At 38.3% G+C, this 24,059-nt stretch overlaps 1 protein-coding gene across 7 annotated transcripts in view; it reads left to right on the top strand.

Annotated features, from left to right (window-relative positions):
* Window positions 1-24,059, top strand: part of NUP98 (nucleoporin 98 and 96 precursor) — a gene marked incomplete at its 3' end in the record, with an annotated part of 88,776 nt that overhangs the window by 7,295 nt on the left and 57,422 nt on the right. For 5 of the 7 annotated variants that reach the window (XM_084801681.1, XM_084801677.1, XM_084801678.1 and 2 more), the window contains exons 2-11: window positions 2,083-2,186; window positions 3,454-3,555; window positions 3,669-3,845; window positions 4,529-4,668; window positions 6,984-7,091; window positions 7,707-7,887; window positions 9,630-9,793; window positions 11,803-11,940; window positions 15,060-15,198; window positions 17,917-18,009. In XM_084801681.1, coding sequence (XP_084657807.1) covers window positions 2,111-2,186; window positions 3,454-3,555; window positions 3,669-3,845; window positions 4,529-4,668; window positions 6,984-7,091; window positions 7,707-7,887; window positions 9,630-9,793; window positions 11,803-11,940; window positions 15,060-15,198; window positions 17,917-18,009 — 1,318 coding nt within the window. In that variant the 5' untranslated portion in view covers window positions 2,083-2,110. The remainder of the gene's footprint in view (window positions 1-2,082; window positions 2,187-3,453; window positions 3,556-3,668; window positions 3,846-4,528; window positions 4,669-6,983; window positions 7,092-7,706; window positions 7,888-9,629; window positions 9,794-11,802; window positions 11,941-15,059; window positions 15,199-17,916; window positions 18,010-24,059) is intronic. The other 2 variants (XM_084801682.1, XM_084801680.1) reach the window with 1 other exon arrangement.

The raw sequence follows: 24,059 nt of genomic DNA, 5'->3' as shown, positions 1-24,059 counted from the left end.
AGGCAATTGAATTTTTTAATATATATATGTATATATATTTACTTATTACCTGTTACTTTCTTTTCATTGGAAGTGTTTTTCATCCAATTTGTTAAATTATGTATAGTACAAATACTTATCCAGTCTCTGATTTCAATTAAAACAGAGTTTTCACTTTAGCATGTAGAATAAGCCAGGAAAGCAATCAGTGATCTTCATTTTTAAAAAAGAAAATATAAAGAATAATTAATGTCTAAGCACTCGGGAGGCAGAGGCAGGTGGATCGCTGTGAGTTCGAGGCCAGCCTGGTCTACAAAGTGAGTCCAGGATGGCCAAGGCTACACAGAGAAACCCTGTCTCGAAAAACCAAAAAAAAAGAAGAATAAGAATAAGAATGTCTAATGAGAATTTTTGTTTTGTTTTGTTTTTCGAGACAGGGTTTCTCTGTGTAGCCTTGGCTGTCCTGGACTCGCTTTGTAGACCAGGCTGGCCTCGAACTCACAGCGATCCGCCTGCCTCTGCCTCCCGAGTGCTGGGATTAAAGGTGTGCGCCACCTTGCCCGGCTCGAGAATTTTATTAAACATCTCAATAAACTTTTATATCAGTTTGGAAAAAAAAGGAAGTGTTTTTGGGAAGTTAGAAGGCAGGTTAAACTTGAGTTCTGCTTACCTCTTTGACCTTGTAAAATGTAGTAAAACCTCATCTTTTTTTCTAATCTGTAAAACAGAGGTGAGCTAATACTAACATTTTTCATTGTTGTTGAAATGATGAATATAAATGAGCTTGTAGATGTTGAGTTATTTTCCAGGCTATTTTATTATTACTAAAAATCCCTTTGTAGGCCTGGAGAGATGGCTCAGAGGTTAAGAGCACTGACTGCTCTTCCAGAGGTCCTGAGTTCAATTCTCAGCAACCACATGGTGGCTCACAGCCATCTGTAATGAGATCTGATGCCATCTTCTGGCATGCAGGTGTACACGCAGGCAGAACATTGTATACATAATATTTTTTTTTTTCAAGACAGGGTTTCTGTGTGTAACCTTGGCTGTCCTGGACTCACTTTGTAGACCAGACTGGCATTGAACTCAGAGATCCGCCTGGCTATACATAATATTAAATCTTTTTTTTTTTTTAATAAAAAATCCCTTTGTGAAATGTGTGTATAATGAATGGCAGGTTTCTGCATTAGGACAAGATGACTAAAAGTAAAATGTTAATGGGTTAGGAGCCTCAGAATTTAACATGTGTAGAGTCTAGTATAGCCATAGCACAAACTATAACTAAAATGGTCTGACGGGTATGTTCCGCAGAGGAAAATTTTATTAATCACCTTTTTTTTTATAATCTATTTTTTAAAAATAATTTATTTATTTTTATTGTATGTGCACTGGTGTTTTGCCTGCATGTATGTCTGTGTGAGGGTGTCAGATCTTGGAGTTACAGACAGTTGTGGGCTGCCATGTGGGTGCTGGGAACTGAACCCGGGTCCTTTGGAAGAGCAGTCAGTGCTCTTAACCGCTGAGCCATCTCTCCAGCCCCTATTAATCACCTTTTAAAGAGTGGCATGCTCCTCACTTAGCTGTTGGATTTACATGAACAAAATCGCTGTGTGTGGAGATGACTTAGAAGGTACCTGGCTGCTGGGCATGGTTGTGTACCCCCTTAATCTCAGCATTTCAGAGGATCTCTGAGTTCCAGGACAGCCAGGGCCATATAGTGAAACAGCGTGTCAGAAAAAAATAAAAATAAAAAAAAATTTTTTTCCCTCAAGACCGCTTCTCTGTGTAGCCTTGACTGTTCTGGACTCGCTTTGTAGACCAGGCTGACCTGGAACTCACTGCCTGCCTCTGCCTCTGCCTCCCAAGCGCTGGGATTAAAGGCATGTGCCACCACGCCCAGCACTATCTCAGAAATTTAATATAACATTACAGTGCTAGTCATTTTAGGAATTGTGATAGGGTTTATTATTCAAGGTTTTAGAATATTGACTAGGAGCATCAGGCTATCATTTCTGTGGATGGGCCTAATATTTGTAGAATGGTAGATTTCTTGAAACAAATTTCTTTCTGTGTTGTCTCAAAACAGTAACTTCTCTTTTACAGCTTTTTGAAGAAAACACTCGTTTTGAAGATGTTTAACAAAACGTTTGGAACCCCCTTTGGGGGTGGTACAGGGGGCTTTGGCACAACTTCAACATTTGGACAAAGTAAGTTTTCAAAAAGAATAAAATAAGAGAAAATGTCTTAGTTTGACTTTTGTAGATTCAGTTTTGTTTTGAGACTTAGCCTGAGCTGGCTCAAAATTCTTTATGTAACTTAAGCTGGCCTCCCAACGCTGAATCTTCCTGTCTCAATTTCTCAGGTACTGGAATTAACAGGCGTGAGCCACAGTGATGGTTAGTTTTCACTGTTAACTTGACATAATTGAGAATTGTTATTTTTATAAAATAGTGTTTGTTCCTCTGTTCTCTCTTAACACAGCTATCACCCAAATAATTGAGACTCTGTTATTAATTACTTGCTAAATAAGCTTCACAGCACAACAGTTGAACAGTGTTAACTCCATTCTTAACCCTCTAAGTTAGTACTGCTTCCTCCCAGCATAAACCCCAGAGATACTTGCATTTTATGGCTTTACCTGTACCAGCTGAATCTCTCCTGATGTCTTCTGGATCTCTGCCCATGGCTGTATCAGTTACTTCCGCCCTCTATCTCTTCCTCCCTTAGAGGGTAGGAAGTCCAGCCCTGTTCTCTCCCCTGCTCTGCAATTGGCTGTAGCTGCTTTATTGGCATATCAGGGGACAATTGGGGAACAGTTTTTACACAACATCAAGACAAGGCATCCTCAGAACAAGATTAGAACCAGATATAGGGGGTATAGGAATCAGCATTTGAATTACACAATAACCTTATGCCTACACAGTGTGATCATCCTAACTGATGGGGAGGATCACCCACTTTGGACATTCCCTGGGCTTGGGGTCCCTCCCCTCCATTTTTTTCCAGACCTAGAGATCAAACCCAGGATCTGTGCTAGGTAGGTACTCCACCACTGTGCTGCACCCTCTGCTAGTGCAGAGTCACATCTTTTGATTTAAAGTTCGCTTTCCTGTGTAGAAAATGAGACAAGCCTTGGCTTGCTGAGAGTGGTGGCACATTCCTTTTATCAGTGCTCAGGGAGGCAGAGGCAGGTGGGTCTCTGTGCGTTCAAGGCCAACCTGGTTTATAAAGTGAGCCATAGACCGACAAGGCTACATAGAAAAACCCTGTCTTAAAAACTATTATGTACGTACGTACGTACATACATACATACATACATACATACATACATACCATGGCTTGATTTCTATCCTATAAGAATTTTGATGTAAATTTGAGAAGGGTTTCAAGTTGCATCAGTGGTCCTACTTAATGCAGAGTATTTAGAAATGTTAAAAATTTTCCAGTTCTTGAACCTGAATTTTGCTGTTTCAGATACTGGCTTTGGTACTACTAGTGGAGGAGCATTTGGAACATCTGCATTTGGTTCTAGCAACAATACTGGAGGCTTATTTGGAAATTCACAGACCAAACCAGGTAAGGGATGATTTTGTTTGGAATAAAGGTGTTTTATATGTAGCTTGTATAGAACTTCATGTAGTGTCTACAATTTGCCTATAAACTTGTTTTCTCCCCCTCCATCTCTTCAGGAGGATTGTTTGGTACCAATTCGTTTAGCCAGCCAGCAACCTCCACAAGCACTGGCTTTGGGTTTGGCACATCAACAGGAACATCAAATAGTTTGTTTGGAACTGCAAGTACAGGGACCAGTCTTTTCTCATCCCAGAACAATGCATTTGCACAAAATAAACCAACTGGCTTTGGGAGTAAGTAGGACACCATTCTTTGCACTTGTAGTTTTGTTTTTGTTTTTCAAGACAGGGTTTTCTTGGACTTGTGCTTTTAATAGTTTAATATTTGATTTGCTGAATGTGTTCTCTTCTTTACTGTATGTTCACTTACCTCCTTTCACACCAAGTGGTCAGAGCCAGGAAATCAGAGAACCTGAAAGTTTATTGCGTTTAGTAGGCTAAAAAAAGAGAGCAGTAAATATATCTCTTAGAAAGGAGGAGGTCTTGAAAGAAAAAAACTTGAAAAAACTTTCTTTTATTAATGATTTATTTTTATTTTATGTGCATTGGTGTTTTGCTTGTATGTATGTCTAAAGTAAAACTACTTCTATATAGTACTTTCAGGCAGCCACTAAGTGTGCCCCATGAGGTGATGCTATTTACACAGTGGCTAACCAACCAACAGTGTGTGTGTGTGTGTGTGTAGCCACCACGCCTGGCTCCAACAACATTTTGTTGTTGTTGTTGTTGTTTTTCGAGACAGGGTTTCTCTGTGTGGCCTTGGCTGTCCTGGACTCACTTTGTAGACCAGGCTGGCCTCGAACTCACAGCGATCCACCTGCCTCTGCCTCCCAAGTGCTGGGATTAGCGTGCGCCACCACGCCCGGCTGAAGACATTAAGTTGTTTGCTATTTAATTCTCATTTTTCTAATTTACAGATTTTGGAACCAGTACTAGCAGTGGAGGACTCTTTGGAACTACAAATACCACCTCTAATCCTTTTGGTAGCACATCTGGTTCTCTCTTTGGGCCAAGTAGTTTTACAGCAGCACCTACAGGAACTACCATTAAATTTAATGTATGTGTTTTTTTCCTAAATTTTTTTTTCCTATTTGTGTATTTCTTTATAGAATGTTTTGTCAGATTGCTCTTATCTACAATAATGCATTTTATATTTTTGATTTTTTTAAAAATAAGACTAAAACAAACTTTTAAAAAATGTATTTATTTATATATATATTTGGTGTTTAGTCTACATATGTGTCTGTGTGAGAGAGTTGGATCCATTCTCTAACCCACTGGAATTTTAGTTACAGACAGTTGTGAGCTGCCATGTCGGTGCTGGGAAATGAGCCTCGGTCCTCTGAAAGAGCAGCCAGTGCTCTTAGTCACTGAGCCATCTCTGCAGCCCTAGACTTAAAATTTTTTATTTTATATATATGAATATTTGTGGCATGTATGCATGTGCACCATGTTCATGCCATTACCCAGGGAAGCCAAAAGAGGGTGTCATGAACTCTTGGAATTGCAGCAAGAGATGGTTCTAAGGCAGCATTTGAATAGTCATCTGATTATAGAAATAAAGAAAAATGAGGAATAAGGCCAGGCAGTGGTGGACCACACCTTTAACCCTAGCACTTGGAAGACAGGCAGGCAGATCTCTGGGTTCGAGGCTAGCCTGGTCTACAAAGTGAGTCCAGGATAGCCAAGGCTACACAGAGAAACCCTGTCTCAAAACAAAACAAAACAAAACAGAGCATGAAGAAATAACTGGTAGTGGTACATGCATTTAATCCCAGCATGGCAGAGGCAGAGGCAGGTGGATCTCTGAGTTCAAGGCCAGCCTGGTCTACAGAGTGAATTCCAGGATAGCCAGGGCTACACAGAGAAACTTTGTCTGGAAAAACCACACACACAAAAAGAAAACCTTGAATAGAATGAAAATATGGGACAAAAAAGCAGGTGGGAAGGACAATGCATGATGGGCTTTGGGGTTGAACCTTGTCCTGTACTCAGAAGGCACGCCTAGCCTATATAGAATATATATCTCAAAAAATAATGTAAAGTTGGATGTAGTGGTTTACATCACTAATGCTAGCACTCAGGAGGCATAGGCAGGTGGATCTCTGGAGTTCAAGGCCAGCCTGATTAACATAGAGTTCTTTTTGTTTGTTTGGTTTTTGGTTTTGCTTTTGTTTTTTCCAGACAGGGTCTCTCTGTCCTAGACCCACTCTCTTGTAGACCAGGCTGGCGTCGAACTCACAATGATCCACCTGTCCTTGCCTCCCAAGTGCTGGGATTATTGGCGTGTACCACCACGCCCAGCTCAACATAGAGTTCTAAGACAGCTAGACACACATAGAACCTGTCTGTAAATGAATTAATGACTGAATGAAAAATAAAAAGCAGGTAATTGAAGAACAGGTGACACTACTTAAAGATTTAAATACATATTTTCTTTGAGTAAATTGAGTAAGCCATTTGTAATCATGTATTTCCTGTATTTTGCCATATAATTGGATAGCTTGAGTTCAGAGAGTAATATTTGGGTTTGTTGTAATTTTGTTACTGAGATTGTTTTATATTCAGGGCTAGATGGTTTAGTAAAGAGTACTTGGCTGTTTTTCCAGAGGACTAGAATTGGGTTCCTAGCACCTAAATCCAACTGTCTATAACTCTTACTGTAAGAGACTGATTAGTTTATTCAGATAACCATGAGACAGGGGAGAGATCAGAAATGTTGCCATGTATTTGAATCATGCAATCTTGAAAACAATGTGGTTTTGCCCAGGCTGGTCTTGAAATCCTGGTCTCAGATGATCTTGCTTCAACTTCTGAAAGAGTTGGGACTATAGGCGTGTGCTACCGTGCCTACCTCCATCTTTTAGTTTGTTTGAGACAAGGTCTTAACTGTGTAGCCCACCCAGATTTATCTGGTATTCAGGGCTGCCTCTCGAGTGCTGAGATTGTAGGTATGGGTCACCACACCCTCCTAAATAGTGTTTTGTTTTGTTTTGAGTATGTGAGGCGCATGGGAATTTAACCCAAGCCTTTGTGCATGTTAGGCACTCACTATTGAGGTGCATTCAGCTCTTGGGCCTGTCTTGTTATAAAAAAATGAGACAGGGTTTCTCTGTTTAGCCTTGCCTGTCCTTTACCAGGCTAACCTCAAACTCAGAGATCCGCCTGCCTCTGCCTCCCAAGTGCTGGGATTAAAGGCGTGTGCCACCACGCCCAGTTTTGGATCCAGCTCTCTTACACAGACATGTAGGCTAAACGCCAAATATATTTATAAATAAATACATTTTTAAAAACTTTGTTTTATTCTTATTCTACTGTGAGAGTAGACATAAGAGCTTGGATTTAGAAATGTGCCTTTGTCTTTGTTTGCAGCCACCCACTGGCACAGATACTATGGTCAAAGCTGGAGTTAGCACTAACATCAGTACCAAGCATCAGTGTATCACTGCTATGAAGGAATATGAAAGCAAGTCGCTCGAGGTCAGTAAGTGAAACAAAGCTTAATACTTTGATTATACATGAAAACACAAATATTTGTGATTTCTTTTTTTAAGATTAAATGGTTCATATTGGGTCTGAATAAAAGCCTGACATTAGTCAAGGTGTTTTTCAAGATTATGTATTATTGTGAATGCCTTTGTTTTAGATTGGGGTAATATTCTCCACATATTTACAGTGTACTATGTATATGTTTTATCTAGTATTCTATTCTGGTTAGATATTTACATGCGGTGACAATACATTTGTGTGCATATATGAGCTTTTAGTAGATTTATCCAAAATCCTAAGTATCTAGCTTAATAAATTTTTCACTAAGTGAAAGGATTCATATCAAGTGACAGCATAGGAAGCCTATACCTAACATTCAAAATGCCCTTCTTTTTTCCTCCCCTCGTCATAATCCTCTCCTTGCAAAATTAACCTCTGTCTTGACCGCGCAGTTTTTGCTAATCTCTGAATTTTATATAGATGGACAGTTACTTCATACTTCAATGTTACACTTACCAGTTAGTTACTCTATAACAGATTGTTGTATAGGTTTCTTCTAAGTAATTTTTTGATGCATGTTAATTTTGGCAATGTACTTACCTTCAGGAACTTCGTTTAGAGGATTATCAGGCTAACAGGAAAGGCCCACAGAACCAAGTGGGAGCAGGCACCACAGCTGGTTTATTTGGGTCTTCTCCAGCAACTTCCAGTGCCACAGGACTCTTCAGCTCCTCCACCACCAATTCAGCCTTTTCATATGGTCAGAACAAAACTGCCTTCGGAACTAGTAAGCACTTTGCTGTATCATAAAGAAGAATGTCAAACTGGCTGTGGTGGTGCATGCTTTTAATCTCAGCTCTCGGGAGGCAGAGGAAGGCATATATCTCTTGCATTTTAGGGCAGCCTGGTCTACAGAGTGAGTTTCAGGACTGCCAGGACTACACAGAGAGGCCCTGACTTGAAAAGACAAACAACAAACAAAAAATATCCACTACCACTACCACCACCACCACCAACAACAAAAGAAACCCCGAATGATCAAATAGACAACTCATAACTGTTCATTTATTTATTGCAAGAGCTGTGGATAAAAATAATTGAGACAGTTGTCAGTGAAAGTCACTAAGAAGTCCATTTCAGAAGATGGTATTTGAGTAATAACCTACCCAAAGAAGGTCAAACAACACAAAACTGGTTATATATATTTTAAGGAAAATCAACTAACTTAAAACTGTGAGTCTTGAAACTCTAAAGTTTTAGAGACTTTTTTTGGGAAGCATGATCTTAACTCAAGTGACCTCAAACTCAAAGCAGTCCTTCAGCATGAGCCAGAAGGACCAGTAAAACGCAGTTTTTTGCTGAAGAGATTAGAGTGTTGTGAATTCTAGGGGACACAAAAAGTTTGTTTTTGTTTGTTTTGTGTTTTTCAAAACAGGGTTTCTCAAAACAGAGTTTCTCTCTGTAGCTCTGGCTGTCCTGGACTCTCTTGAGCATATATAAAGCCCTGTTTTCAGTTCCCAGCAACACATTATCAACCAATCAGATTCTAGACCCTGGTTAATTAGAAAGCTGAGGTGATTTAGTATGGGACATGATAGCATTTAGGGTGATGACTAAGTTATTCCATAAAAATACTACTTTTGCAAAGTTACAATGCAAAGCTTACATTGTAGTTGGTCTGGGTAGTTCATGCTTACAGTTATAGGGCTTGGGAGATGACAGTCATCAAGTGTGAGGCCACCCACCCCGTCAGAAACTAAAACAAACCAAAGATCTCTTCCCCAGATTTTTTCCTTAGCCACCAGTTTACCTTTGTAAAGGCAAACAAAAGTAGCAAAGTTTCCATAGCTTTCTAGAGAAATTCATACATAAATATAGTATTTATCTACTTTACATGTAGCATTCTTTTCAACCTTAGTATTTTCTGGTTTAACATAGAACACATTTATTCCTTTTTTTTTTTTTTTTTTTTAAAGACATGGTCTCAACCCTAGTTCTGGCTGTCCTGGACTCTAGACCAGGCTGGCCTCAAACTCACAGAGATCGCCTGTATCTTCCTCCCAAGAGCTAGGATTAATTTATCTCTCTTTAAAGGCATGCAGTGCTACAGCCAGTGAACACATTTATTTTTAAGTGCTGTGTGTAAGAACTAGGCTGGATATAGTGATATAAAGAAAAGGCCTCATTCTATCAGGACTAATTTAACCATAGGTTAAGTATTTTTCCTTATAAAATATAAGAAAAGTTGAGTTTACAAACAAAGGATGAGTCATTTAGTCTTTTTAGAATTCCTAGCTGAGGACTGATAGAAAGGAAAAGTTTATCATACAGTAGAACTAGCTGAAGAGAGAAAAGGGCTGTTAAGTAAGGAACGAATATAGAACAATTAGAGAACAGTAGACAGAGCTCAGACAGTTGCTGAACTGTTGGCTCATTTGAGAGTTTCCGCTTTTATGAATTTTTTTTGTACAAATTTATTTTTATAATAATTGCTATTAAATAATATATTTTAAAATATTTTTCTGAAAGGCACAACTGGATTTGGAACAAATCCGGGTGGTCTCTTTGGCCAACAGAACCAACAGACTACCAGTCTCTTCAGCAAACCATTTGGCCAGGCTACAACCACCCCAAGTACTGGCTTTTCCTTTGGTAATACCAGCACCCTTGGACAGCCGAGCACCAATACTATGGTAAGGAAACAGACCCTGGTTAACGTCAGGTCTTATTTATGAAGTTAAGTAGTCATGTTTAATTTGTAAGTGCTATCTTCATATCTGTTCTTTAGAACCGAGGTAAAAAACAAATATTTCAGTGAGGAAGATCTGGATTTTTGTCTCAGCCCAATGAGTACATAAAGATTTGTTGAATAAGTCTTATTCTTTCTGAGCATAGTTTTCTTATCATTAAGAGCTTGCTTGAAGCTATATATGCCTTGTGACATTGATGTTTGATCCAGAGGGAGTAGAAGTGAGATATGAAAATGGAGCATGTTGTATGATTGAAATATATTATGTATGTGGATGAAGTTATTGAAAAAATATTGAAGGTAAAGACTAGTTAACTGATGTCATAAGGATAGACATACAGTACTGGGCAAACTGTAATATTGGCACTGGAGAGGAGAATCAAGACTTCAAGGATAGTATTGACTGTGTGTTTAGTTCAGGACCAATCAGGGCCACATGAGATTAATCTAAAAAATTCCATGAAGTGGGCTGGAGAGATGGCTTAGAGGTTAAGAGCACTGCTTGCTTCTCCTATTCCCAGCAAGCACATGGTGGCTCACAACCATCTATAATAAGATCTGGTGCCCTCTTCTGGTGTACAGGGAGCAAAGCACTCTATATTTAATAAATAAATAAATCTTTAAAAAAACAAAACAAGCCCGGGCGGTGGTGGCGCACGCCTTTAATCCCAGCACTCGGGAGGCAGAGGCAGGAGGATCTCTGTGAGTTCGAGGCCAGCCTGGTCTACAAAGTGAGTCCAGGACAACCAAGGCTACACAGAGAAACCCTGTCTCAGAAAAAACAAAACAAAACAAAACAAACAAAACAACAACAACAAAAAACCAAAAAACAACAATCTTTAGGGCTGGAGAGATGGCTCAGAGGTTAAGAACACTGACTGTTCTTCCAGAGGTCCTGAGTTCAATTCCCACAACCATATGGTAGCTACAACCACCTATTATAACGTGATCTAATGTCCTGTTCTCGCCTGCAAGTGTACATGCAGGTAGAGCACTGCATACATAATAAATAAACAAATAAACAAATATTTTTAGAAATCCATGAAGTATATGAGTAAAATTGAGATTAAAGGAATTAATCTTCACATTTATAGACAACTGATTTTCCAGTGTGACCACCACAACTGCCTGTCCATCTGCAAAAGATTGAGGTTAAATCCTTTATATCATTAATAACCAAAGTTTACTCAATAGATCAAATGCCTAGAATTATAAAACTTGTGATTGTGCTTTGTTTGCTGTTATTAATGATCCAGGGTACCACTGTATAGTCCAGGCTGACCTGAAACTCATGATCCACTTGCTTCAGCCTTATACAGGATAGGATTATAGGGATTAGCTATGTTCAGTTTATAAAGCACTCAGAAAAAAAAATGAGGTGGTTTCTTTTGTTTGTTTTGATAGCAGAATCTTGTTATGTAGCTTATATTACCCTGGAACTCCATATGTAACCTGACACCTTAGAGCACATGAATTCATAGAAAGCATTAATACACGCCCAGCACCTAAAACACCAACTTCAGATGAATTTACAGTTCTGCACTTTAAAGTTTTAATAGCTCTTAGCTTTATGCCGTTGTGGGGAAGTTTCTTTATTCTTGCTTTTTAGGGTTGTTGCAACGAAATGTTCAAGAATTTTGTGGTTAAAAACAATGTGATTTCCCCACCCCCCCAATCTAAGACTTTAAAGAAAACTGTTATGGGGGCTGGAGAGATGGCTCAGAGGTTAAGAGCGCTGTTTGCTCTTCCAAAGGTCCTGAGTTCAATTCCCAGCAACCACATGGTGGCTCATGGCCATCTGGAATGAGATCTGGTGGGCAGGCACACGTGCGGGCAGAATACTGTATAAATAGTAAATACATTATAATAATGATTAATAAATAGATATTTATTAAAAAAAAAAAGAAAACAAAACTATTACGAATTGCCTTTAATCTAGATTACCTTTTCCAGGGCCTGTTTGGAGTAACCCAAGCCTCACAGCCAGGAGGTCTTTTTGGGACAGCTACAAACACCAGCACCGGGACAGCATTTGGAACAGGAACAGGTCTCTTTGGGCAGCCCAGTACTGGATTCGGTGCAGTTGGTTCGGTAGGTATTGACAGTTGACTGTAATTTGAAGTTTTAAAATCTGTTAAAGGAATATATAAAATAGATAATTGTCTTCTAAGACTTTTACATCTATATGTTTATTTTCTCTTAAATTTTATACTTATGCATATACATAATCATTTATTAAAATGTTTATTTTTTGTGTATGTATGCTTTTGCCACACTGCTCACATGTATGAGGTCACTATCTGCACTTAAACCTATAGGCCAGAAAAGGACATCAGATCCCAATGGAGGTAGTTGTGACCCACCATGTGGTTGCTGGGAATTGAACTCAGGACCTCTAGAAGAGCAGTCAGTGCTCTTAACCACTGAACCATCTCTCCAGCCCCTCAAACTACTATCTTCATGTTTCCATTTCCTCTAGAATTGTAAACACTTGCTATTATGCCCAGTTTGATGAAGCATTGGGAACTCTGGGCATCCTGCATTCTAGGAAACCACTGTACTAACTGGATGGAGGCTATCACTCCAGCCCCATTGTTTATTTTCAGTTACTAAATTGACTCACCTTAGTGGTTTACTTCTGTTTGAACATATTGTTAAGAGCTGGAGAGATGGTTCACTAGTCAAAAGCACTGGCTGGTCTTCCAAATGTCCTAGGTGTGATTCCTAGCACCCGCATGGTAGCTCACAACTGTCTTAACTCCAGTTTCAGAGGCTCCAACACCATCTTTGGCTTCTGCAGGCACTAGGCATGCTCATGGTAAACATGGTACATGAACATTCATACACATCTAAATAAAAAAATCTTTAAAAAGAGAAAAAATAAAATACTGTTTTAGTCAGTTTAGTTTTAATTTTTGTATTTTGTTTTTTGTTTTGATTTTTCAAGACAGGGTTTCTCTGTGTAGCCTTGGTTGGTATGGACTCTATTTTTAGAGCAGGCTGGCCTCGAACTCAGAGATCTGCCTACCTCTGCCTCCTCAGTGCTAGGATTAAACGCATGCACAGACGCCTTAGTTTTAAATTTTAAATTGAGAAGTAACAAGAAGATAGGGTTTCTCTGTGTTACAGAGCCCTGGCTGTCCTGGACTTTGTAGTCTAGACCAGACTAGCATTGAATTCACTGAGATCCACCTGCCTCTGCTGAGATTAAAGGCGTGCACCACCACTGCCCAGCCACCACTGCAGGCCGCCCCTTTAAAGTTTCAAAGTTTATTTACATCATAGAATCCATTTAGTTAGTTTAAATTATGTGGTCTTAATTTAGATTGTTGAAATCAGATTTTTTTTTATAATTTATTTTTATTTTATGTGCATTGGTGCTTTGCCTTCATGTATGTCTGTGTGAGGGTGTCAGATCTTAGAGTTACAGACAGTTGTGAGCTACCATATGGGTGCTGGGAATTGAACCCAGGTCCTTTGGAAGAGCAGTCAGTGCTCTTAACTGCTGAGCCATCTCTCCAGCCCCAGCTTTTTTTAAAGACAGGATTTCATTAAGTATCCATGGCAGGCATGAAACTTGCTATATAGACGAGGGTGGCCTCAAGTTCATAGGGATCCAGCTACCTCTATTTGCAGCATGCTAAGATTGAAGGCCTACAGACCATATCCAGCCCAAATGAGATAAAATTTAACTCCTAGCTTTCCTTTTTGTGTTTTGGGAGCTAAACTAGTATGGTATTTGGAAATGGAATGCTTTTGGAGTTGATCAAGCTGGTATAATTATTGTGATTCTCTTACTGGGGGAGGTGCAACTCAGTTATTTACCTTGCTAAATAAGTTGTCTAAGTATAGAACTACGGTTTTGGAATGCATTCAACCCCCCCCCCCCCAAAAAAAAAACAAACCAAAAATTTGGGGTTTTATAATAGTACTTGAAAAAAATTAACGGAAGTTTTAATGTACTTGGGGCAGGAATGGGTGGCTGGCAGGAGCAAGGCCCTAGTTTTGATCCCCTAGGTTTGATAAGCCATCACCACCACTGGGGTGGGGGGGAGAGGAAAAAATAAAAAAAGGTCAGACATAGCTGAGATAACAAGAATGAAAATTTGAGCAACCTGGGCTACAGAGAGTTCAAAGCCAGCCTGAACTACGTAATACCCTGCTCAAAAAACTTAGGGCCTGAGGATGTAGCTCAATAATAGAATGCTTGCTTAGCATAAAAAAGGCCGTGGTTCAATTCCCAGTACTACAAACAAAAAATTTTCCTTCTCCACCTTCCTTCTCCCTCTCATTCTTTCTCCATCTTTGCTTTTTCCTCCCTCTTGTATCTGATAAAGCAGCCTAGTCTTCTTTCAGGCTCAATTTTCCAAATTTTGGGATCAGGCTTATACTACCACACTTGGTTAATGAAAACATTTGATTGCTTTGTTATTTTTTTATTTTACTCAATGAAATCCTGTTCGCTGAGGTGTTGATTTTCTGTGTTAGTAGCATTGTGCTTATAATCTTGCTTAAATTATTACATTTTTTTGCTTGTTTATGTATGTCTGTATTAACTTTTCATAAAAATTATAACTTACTTCCATTATACTTGGTACTTGGAGTAACTTATTTGCATGCACTCTCATTACTTTTAATTATATGTATCGTGTGTCTGAATTGGGTATGTGCATATCAATGAAGTGATTCAGCGGCTAGAGGTGTTGGAGCCCCCAGAACTGGAGTTAGGGCAGTTTTGAGCCACCTGATACAGTTGCTGGAAGAGCAGTTAGTACTATTAACCACTGAGTCATCTCTTCAGCCCCTATTGTTACTTTAATTTTTATTATTGTAAGTCATATGTGTATGTGTGTATGTGTGAGCACAGGTGTCTGAGAGTTGTCAGATCTCCCTGGAGCTGGAGTTGATTAGGAGCTACCTGATATGAGTGCTGAGAATTGAGCTTTCTTGTTCTTTGTTGTATTTTTCTTTTTAATAATGTATTTATTTTGTATGCATTGGTGTTTTGTCTGCATGTATGTTTGAGCATGTCAGAACTTGGAGTTACAGACAGCTGTGAGCTACCATGAGGTTGTTCAGTAGCTCAGTACCATGAGGTTGAACATAGATCCTCAGGAAGAGAAGTTGGTGCTCTCAACCACTGAGCCATCTTTTCAGTCCCTGTTGTATCTTTTCATTATTTTAATTTTCTTGTATCATTTTCTTTTTAGACCCTGTTTGGCAATAACAAGCTTACAACTTTTGGAACCAGCACAACCAGTGCTCCTTCATTTGGTACAACCAGTGGCGGGCTCTTCGGTAACAAACCAACCCTGACCTTAGGAACCAATACAAACACTTCCAATTTTGGTACATATAAAATGCAGGTTTGACTCTCTTAAAGTTACACTGACTATTCCACACATCATTCTCCTGATTCATATGATTGGAAATGTTTTAAAATTCTCAGGTAAGCTGTAGCCTGATGCTAGGTACCAGAAGGTATCTGGTACATGCTACATGATACGAGATATTTTGTATAGACAAATTGGCTTTTATTTTCTTTGGATTACCTCACCAGTAACTGAAAACCATATGCGAATCTCATTTGTTTGAAACAACTCATTCTATTCAGGTAGGTTTCAAGCATGAGGTTGTAGTATACTAGGAGATTCTTGCTGAAAGCAAAGCTTTGCTGAATCGGGAGAGTGTTCTGGCAGTTTGGAGTGTAGCGGCTAATGCCTGTAATCCATAACTGCTGAAGCAGAAACCATGATTTCTATTGAGATTGTCTGCCAAAGAGCAACAACAAAGTTATTCTTAAAAGTTTTGAATGCCAGGCTGGAGAGATTGCTCAGAGGGTAAGAGCGCTGACTGCTCTTCCAAAGGTCATGAGTTCAATTCCCAGCAACCACATGTTGGTTCACAACCATCTATAACGAAGTCTGTATACATAATAAATAAATAAATCTTAAGGAGAAAAAAAGTTTTGAATGCCTATTTACTAAAAAAATCAAGAAAATAGAGATAAAATTGAACAAATTGTTTAAAAAGAAAAAAGGAATTTTCTTCTTTTTACGTGTGTTAGAAATATTTAAACCAGTTTAAGCATCATGTTTCAGCCTCATCATACATGATTGTGTTGCCAGACCTTTACCATTGTGTAAGGTGTACAAAGTTTATTTTATTGACAAGAATAATAGTAGTTCAAATGTTCGTTGGACACTTTGTTTGCTAGAGTCCTCATAGGAAATGTTTGGTTTTTCTGGGAAGATATATACAAAATACCGTTATTGGCACTGGCCTGGTAGTTATCTTCAGAGAGCTCTGTGTCTTTTTGTTAGTTTTCCTTTGTTTGCCATGTTGGGGTAGAACACAGTGTCTTGTGTTCTAGGCAAGTCCTCTACCACTGAGCCCAATTCCCAGCGTGTTTGGTGGTTTTTTGTTTGTTTGTTAGTGATACTGTTAACTACTTGAAAGCACTCCCTTCACTGCTGAGGTGTCATTTCTCCTCTACCTTATTCTTCTCCTTGAGACAGAGTCTTGCTCTCTAATGGCTTCAGCCTTCCTAGATCTTGAATTGCAAGCATGAACCACCACACTGACCTTCCATGATAATTTTTAAATGACTAAGCGACTTTTTTCTTTAAAGATTTATTTATTATGTATATGTGTACACCTGCAGGCCAGAAGAGGGCACCAGGTCTCATCATAGATGCTTGTGAGCTACCATGTGGTTGCTGGGAATTGAACTCAGGACCTCTGGAAGAGCATTAATCTCTGAGCCATCTCTCTAACCTCGACTAAGTGTCTTAAAAACAATTTTCTGACCTATGATTGATAATGTCTTGGCCTTAGAGATTAATGATACATTATTTGTTTTGTTGCTATTTCTTCAAATGGAATATTAAAACTTATCTCAGTAATGAAAATAAAATAGTAACACAGTATTGATCTTTGTTCGATACCTGTGTTTTTTGTTTGTTTTGTTTTTGATACCTGTGGATTTTAAAGGGGAGTTATAAAGGAGGAAGAGTGGTTTGCTTGGGTTTCCTCCACCTTTCATCATCAGGTGTTCATAGGGTTATAAGGTTTGTCTTTTTCTTTACAGTATAGTAGTAGTGGGGATGCACACCTGAGATCCCCGTACTTGGGAAATAGAGAGCAGACAGGCAGTAGTTAAAAGCTGCTAGTGTCTAGCTCTGTGGAGGCTAGCTTGAGTTCTCTGAACCCTTCTTCAAAAACAAGCTGAGCCTTTGAGTTTTACTATGAATTTGCATAGTGTAACATTGTGAGAGCACCTCACTTTACTGTCTGTGTTAAAACTATCAGTTTAAAACAAAAATTGCTGTAGAGATTTTTTATTTTTTGAGACAGGGTTTCTCTGTCCTAGACTCACTTTGTAGACCAGGCTGACCTCGAACTCCCAAGTGCTGGGATTAAAGATGTGTGCCACCACACCCGGCTCCAACGTGAAGGCTCTTGTTAGTAAACCTGAACCCTGTGTAGTTTGCTTTGCTATTGTATATTACCCTATTCACAGTTGATATTCCATGCCTAAAGACACAGTGAAATAAGATAAAAACGTGTTTACAGGTTTGTTTGTTTTTTAAAGATGTATTTATTTGTTATGTATACAGTGTTCTCCCTACATGTACATCTGCCAGCCAGAAGAGGGCACCAGATCTCATAGACTGTCGTGAGCCATCATGTGGTTGCTGGGAATTGAACTCCGGAAGAGCAGCCACTGCTCTTAACCTCTATGTCATCTCCAGCCCCCTTTTGGTTTTTTTAAAGACATGGTTTCTCTATAGGTCTGGCTGTCCTGAATGTACTCTCTAGACCAGGCTGGGCTCAAACTCAGAGACCCTGCTTCCCGAGGGCTAGGGTTAAGGGTGTGCACCACTACTGCCTGGCTCAGGCCTCAAAAAACTTAACAGATTAAATTAGCTGATAATTTGGGATCATTAATATTAGTAACTTAAGGATACACAGATTAAGAATAGTTGACTTTCTGGTAAACTCCCTTTTAGAGAAAAGTGAGTATTGTTTTAAAACTACAATTCACTCTTTTTTTTCCCTCCTTAGGTTTTGGCACAAATAACAGTGGGAATAGTATTTTTGGAAGTAAGCCAGCACCTGGGACTCTGGGAACTGGACTTGGTACAGGATTTGGAACAGGTAAGAAAGTGCATAAATTTTGAGATGTAATACAACTTGAGTTTATGAGTTTTATTAGCCCATATTCCTGTAAATAAGAGGCTTAGGTTTTCATTTTTTCAAATAGATCCATTAAAGTATTTCCAACAATGTTTGATTAGTCATAAAATATTAGTACATTTATATTACATTCACAAGATGTACATTTTGAGTTATAGAAAAAGTGCTTTTCCACATAAAGTTTGTTCTCTTTTAGTCCTATTCTATCTCAGAGTCTTAGTTTAAAAATGTAGTGTAGTGACAACTTTTAAATCCCTCTGTACTTACATGAATGGTTTAGACTTGGAATTATTAAGCAGCTAAGCTTCCTAGTGAGACAGAGCATAGTGAGTGTATGCTATGATGTGTAAGTAATGTGCTCTGCAGGCTTGCAAGGTTGGTGCGTGCGCTTTAATTCCTTTACCTTTTACAAAACTCTCTTCCTCTTATTAGTACTTATTTTTCAGTATATTGAAAATATTGGCCTCTCTACCTGTCTTCCTGTTTTAAGCAACTGGAAGGGGGGGTCCGTAAAGGTGGGTATTTCTCCATGTCCAGTAAAACGGGTTTTAAGTATACATATTTGTTTATTTTACCTAGTTCTTTCATCATTGGTGTAGTAATTCAGTTGCAAAACTATTCTTTCATAATCTCTGCTTCCACTGACTGGTTTGTTTTCTTTGCTTTTGTGATATGTATTTTCCTATGACATCTTCAATAGGCACTTCTTTTATACTCCTTTGAACTGTTTGTCCTGTTGTTGTTGTTTTGTTTGGTTTTTGGTTTCAGTTTTTGGAGACAGGGTTTTCCTGTGTAGCCTTGGCTGTCCTAGAATCACAAAGACCAGGCTGGCTTTGAACTCTTAGTGATCCACCTGCCTCTGCCTCCCGAGTGCTGAGATTAAAGGTGTGCACCACCACTGCCCGGCCCTTTCTTCTTGTTCTTTGAGACAGGATTTCAACATGTAGTTTGGATGACCTCGAACTCAGTATGTAGACAAGGCTGGCATCCAACCTAGAAAGATTTACCTGTCTTTGTTTCCAAAGTGTTGGGATTAAGTGTGCATCATCATACCCAGCTAACTTTTCTTTTTGAAATAAGTGTTATTAAAATATTTCAACAATTCAGAAATACCATGAAAAATCCCAAGTGTTTCAGCTGTGGAATAATCAGCTGTTTAGATTTTAGGGATTGCAGTTGCATTTTTAGTTGAACCTTATTTGAGATATTTTGTATTGATGAGGATTGAAGCCCACGTCATATGCATGGTAGGGAAATGCTCTCATTCCATTGGCTCATACTTATATTAGTGACTTTCGGTTTGAATTTGGTTTTATAGCAGAACGAATACAGATTTATAAAGGAAAAGCTAGAAAGTAACTTAGGAGAGTGTGAGGACTTCCAAAGTGAAGAATACCCATGATTTAGCTTAGACCAAAGGCTGAGATGTCATTGTTGTACATTGCTGTCTTGGGCTGCAACCAGGGTTTGAGAGAATGAACTAAAAATTAATGTACTTAATAAGATAATAACCATTTCCTAAAGTTTCATCTTAGTTAAATGTGGGCTATGTTTTATATCATTGTATTTTTTTTATAACATTATTGGCTTGTTTTGTTGGTCCATGTTTATAGGTTTAATTTCAAAACAATGGCTTAATATTTGTGTGTGTGTGTTTACACACAAAGGTGTAGTTTGAACTTTCCATATGTATACCATAATTTATCTAATTTTCTAGTACCATCAGTTGTTGAGTTTTTTGGTATTAATGGCAAACCCCCTCAGTGAAAATTTTTGTTGCATAATTTTGTATTTGTCTTAATGATAATAAGTCAAATTAAAATTGCTATCTAGAAGATATGTTACTGGTTGGTCTTTTTGATTTATCTTTCAAAAACAGTGTCATTTTACATTGGTTTTTACATTGTTTGATATGTTAATTTTCTCTACCTTTTCTGTGGAGTTTGCCTCTTTCTTTAGTTGGAATTTCACTTCTATTTTAGTGGTATCTTGTGCATGACTCTTGCTATATTTTTCAAAAATATGATTACAAACTATTATGCTTGAGGAATTCTTCTAGTCACATAGCCTATACTACTATAGGCACATGCTATCACATGAGCTTATTAGACCTTTCTAAAAAATATTTATTTTTTGGTTTTTCGAGACAGGGTTTCTCTGTGTAACAACAGCTCTGGCTGTCCTGTATTCTTTGTAGACCAGGCTGGCCTCGAACTCACAGAGATCCATCTGCCTCTGCCTCCCGAGTGCTGGGATTAAAGGTGTGCACCACCACATCTGGCATTTAAAAATATTTATTTATATGTGGATGGGTGTTTTGCCTGCATATATATAATTTGTTCATGTATGTGCTCATGGAAGTGACAAGAGTGTACTTATGCCGCATTGCTTGGATCTGGAATTACAGTTGTTAGCTGACATTTGTCTGGGTGCTGGGAACTGAACTCTGAACCTCTGGAAGTGCAGCCAGTGTCAGTGCAGCTGAGGCATCTCTCCAGATCCCTTATTGGACTTTTTCATTTTTCATATGTGATAGTGGAAAGTGGTATAGTCAAATGATAAGTGATAAAAGTGGAAATCTTTACGTGAGCCTATTGGTTATTTGAATCTTTCTGTCCCATATATTTGATCATGGCTTAATTTTAGTAAATTGTGCTTATTCTTATGTATATATTATAGCTTCTACTGGTTGTGTGGTAGAAATTTATCTCCTGACTGTCTACCCCGGTCCAGCTTTACTGTTTCCCGCCCCCCCACCCCCCAGCTGGTCTTGAATTTCCGGACTTAAGCAATAATACTTTGTTTAGTTTCTGAGTGGTATGGATTATGGGTGCTAGAGATTGAGCCCAAGGTCTTTTATATGCTCGGCAAGTACTCTTTATCAATAGAGCTTTTACCCCAGGCTGGCCATTAGCTTTGTAATTTTAATTTAATTAATTAATATTTAAGACTTATTACTATGTAGCCCTGGCTGTCTTACAACTTCCTAAGTAGGTCAGACTGACCTCCTTCCTCTGCCTCCTGGTTGCTAGGATTAAAGCCATGCTCCTCCACCGTGCTGGGCCATATAAACACTTCTTAAATCTATGCTCCTGCCTCTGCTCTGTGTTAATTTGGCTATTTTCAGATACTCAATCCAAAGTCCATTGCATAGCCCTATATTGATCAGTTCTTTTGTTGGTACTAACAATGGTACCTCAACAAGCCAGCCATGAATTTTCTTTTTTTTTTTTTTCTTTTTTTCTTTTTTTCTTTTTTTTTTTTTTTGGCTTGTTTTTGTTTTTTGAGACAAGGTCTCTCTGTAGCCTTGGATTCAGAGATCTGTCTGCCTTTGTCTTCCTCTGGAGTGCTAGGGTTTAAGGCATACATCATCATGCCCTTCAACTGTTGAACTTTTTAACATGCCAAAATTATACCTCAACTTTTGAAAAAAATTAAAAACTTTTTTCTGGTTGTTGTTGTTTGGTTTTTTTAATAGTATGTGTATATGAGAGATAACAAGATAACATGATTCCAAAATATTTTCTTAATTCTGTAGTTAATAATAGCTTGGTTACCAACAAATTAAAAGGGGCCTTTTGAAGCTTCTTTTTATGTATGGTTATGTAGATGCCAACACACACAGTTTTAGTTTAGAAGCAGTCATATATACTTCTGTATATCCATAGAGGAAGGACCATGAACTTCTGATCTTCCTGCTTTCTTCTCCCAACGCTGCCACACACTGTTTATGTGGCATTCTGGGATTGAACCCAGGGTTTAATGCACATTAGACAAATGTTCTACCACCTGACTTACATTGCCAGCCATTTAAAAATAAATAATATTTCTTGTAGCACAAGCTGGTCGTGCTTCAGCCTTTGGGTACTAGATTACAGATGTGTGCTACTAACAAGGGGCTTACCTCTAAAGAGTTCATGAGAATAAACATGAGACTTGGGTGGCTGTCTCTGTTTAGCCATGTAGGTGCCTTTTAATTTATTATGTGGTCACATCTTAATATTTGCATTATCAGTTGAAAGTGTGTGTTTAATACAGTTAGCCTACTACACATCAGTTTGCCCTTGTTTACTTAAGTATGTTCAGAATATTCATATGTGCTTGCAGTTGAGCAGCCCGTAAGAATATCACGCTTGATATCATTAACAGAAAAATGCCTTATTCAAAAATCAGAGCATAGTTTCTACTAAATTACCATTATAAAGTCAGAAAACTTTAGTACTGTCTGTATTTCCATTCAAGTCTTACTGTTTGTCATTTAATTTTGTTTGCAGACAAGTTTTTTTCCTCATGTTTGAAGTTTATTTTTATGTGATTATGTTGCTCTTTGTATTTTGGATCTTGAAGATTATGATTAGCAATATCTTTGCCTTTAGTACAAACTTTTATAATGTTCTCTACCATTTTTCCCCCAGATTATCTCTTAATTCCACAATTTAATAGTTTAACCTTTAGTGTTTGCCTTGACAATTATTTTTTATATGCTGCAGATTACATTTTTGTTACATTTTGTTTTGAATATTCCTTATTCATACTTTGACTATCTAAATAAACTAAAAGACAAAATCAGTAAAGAATTTTACCCCACTAACCTTAGGAGCAATAGGTCATGTGTGAAAATTAGGATTGCAAGAGTTTCCAAGTAGACATTATAGAGATTCCATGACTGTTCCCTTTGCTAAGACAGACACTGAGCTTTAACAACGTGTTCTGAAGCGTGAACTCTGCATTTCACAGCATTATGCTTGAGACAACACTGTAGCGCTTGATACTGCGTGTAGGGCGAGCACGAGCGAAATGGGTGTCTTCTGTAATTCCCTTTTTTTGAGTGATGGAAGATTCAAGCTCGTTCCTCAACAGCAGTACATTTTCTTAATACATTGGTCTTTGGATACTTACTTACTGAGTATTTTGGCTATATTGTCTTTTGTTTTGGTTAATTTTTTTACATGTTTAGGTTTAGGGGACTAATCTTTAAGAAAAATTTGATTCCCAATGCGGACACTAATACATACTAATTTCTCTGCTACGTTAAAATTTGTTAAGATCTATGTATAGCTTTATGTGCATGAGTATTTTGCCTGCTTGTATGTATGTATAGTATGTGCATGCCTGGTGCCTGTGAGGGTCAAGAAGAGGGCCCCAGATTTCCTTGACCAGGAGTTACAGACTCATTCAAGCCACCGTGTATGCTGGAGTTAGAGGAGCGTGTGCTCTTAACCACTGAGCCATCTCTCTCTACCCCTACACGCATACACACTTATTTATTTATTTTAAGACATGATTTCTCTGTGTAACAGCCCTGGCTGTCCTGGACCTTCCTCTGTAAGTCGGGTTGGTCTCAGCCTGCCTCTGCCTCCCACTTGCTGGGATTAAAGGCATGTTCTACCACCACCTAGCTTTTTTTTTTTTTTTTTTTTTTTTTTAAATAATAGTGGGGTATATCTGTAATTCCAGGAGCTCCTATTTTAACCACTCTAGTTCATGTACTAACTTGAGTATGTTCAGTTATTATATTATAAGACATTTGTCCTTTTGAAAAAAATATGTTTATTTAGTTAAAGTTGTTTTCAATAGACATTATAGTTAAAAGTATCACTTTCCCCCCCACTCCCCAACACCTCCATGGCAGCTCTCAACTGTCTGTACCTCCAGTCCCAGGGGATTTGATGCCCTCTTTGGGCCCCCATGAGCATACACTCATGTGGTGCATAGATTTACCTGGCAGGCAAAACTCACACAAAAAATACTTTTTTAAGCTTACACTATGATTGGGTCAACTAAGTATTTTGATTTGTAAATACTGAAATATACAGGGATTTTTATTCTTTGGAAATCTTTTTTACTATAGAGTGGTAGTTAATGTCTTGGTTATACTGTCTGATGTAGCTAGCTTTGACCATTTTTATCACATTTGTAACTCAGATCTAAAATGGAATTAAAGTTCCTATTTTAGGCATTAGTTAATACTTTGTGTGTCTAGTAGGTAACAGGCATCTTAAAAATACTAT

Source organism: Acomys minous (genome assembly GCF_964271855.1).
Source record: "Acomys minous genome assembly, chromosome: 2".
Lineage (NCBI taxonomy): Eukaryota > Metazoa > Chordata > Mammalia > Rodentia > Muridae > Acomys > Acomys minous.
The sequence above is the reverse complement of the archived record's forward strand: the minus strand, read 5'-3'. Positions and strand labels throughout refer to the sequence as shown.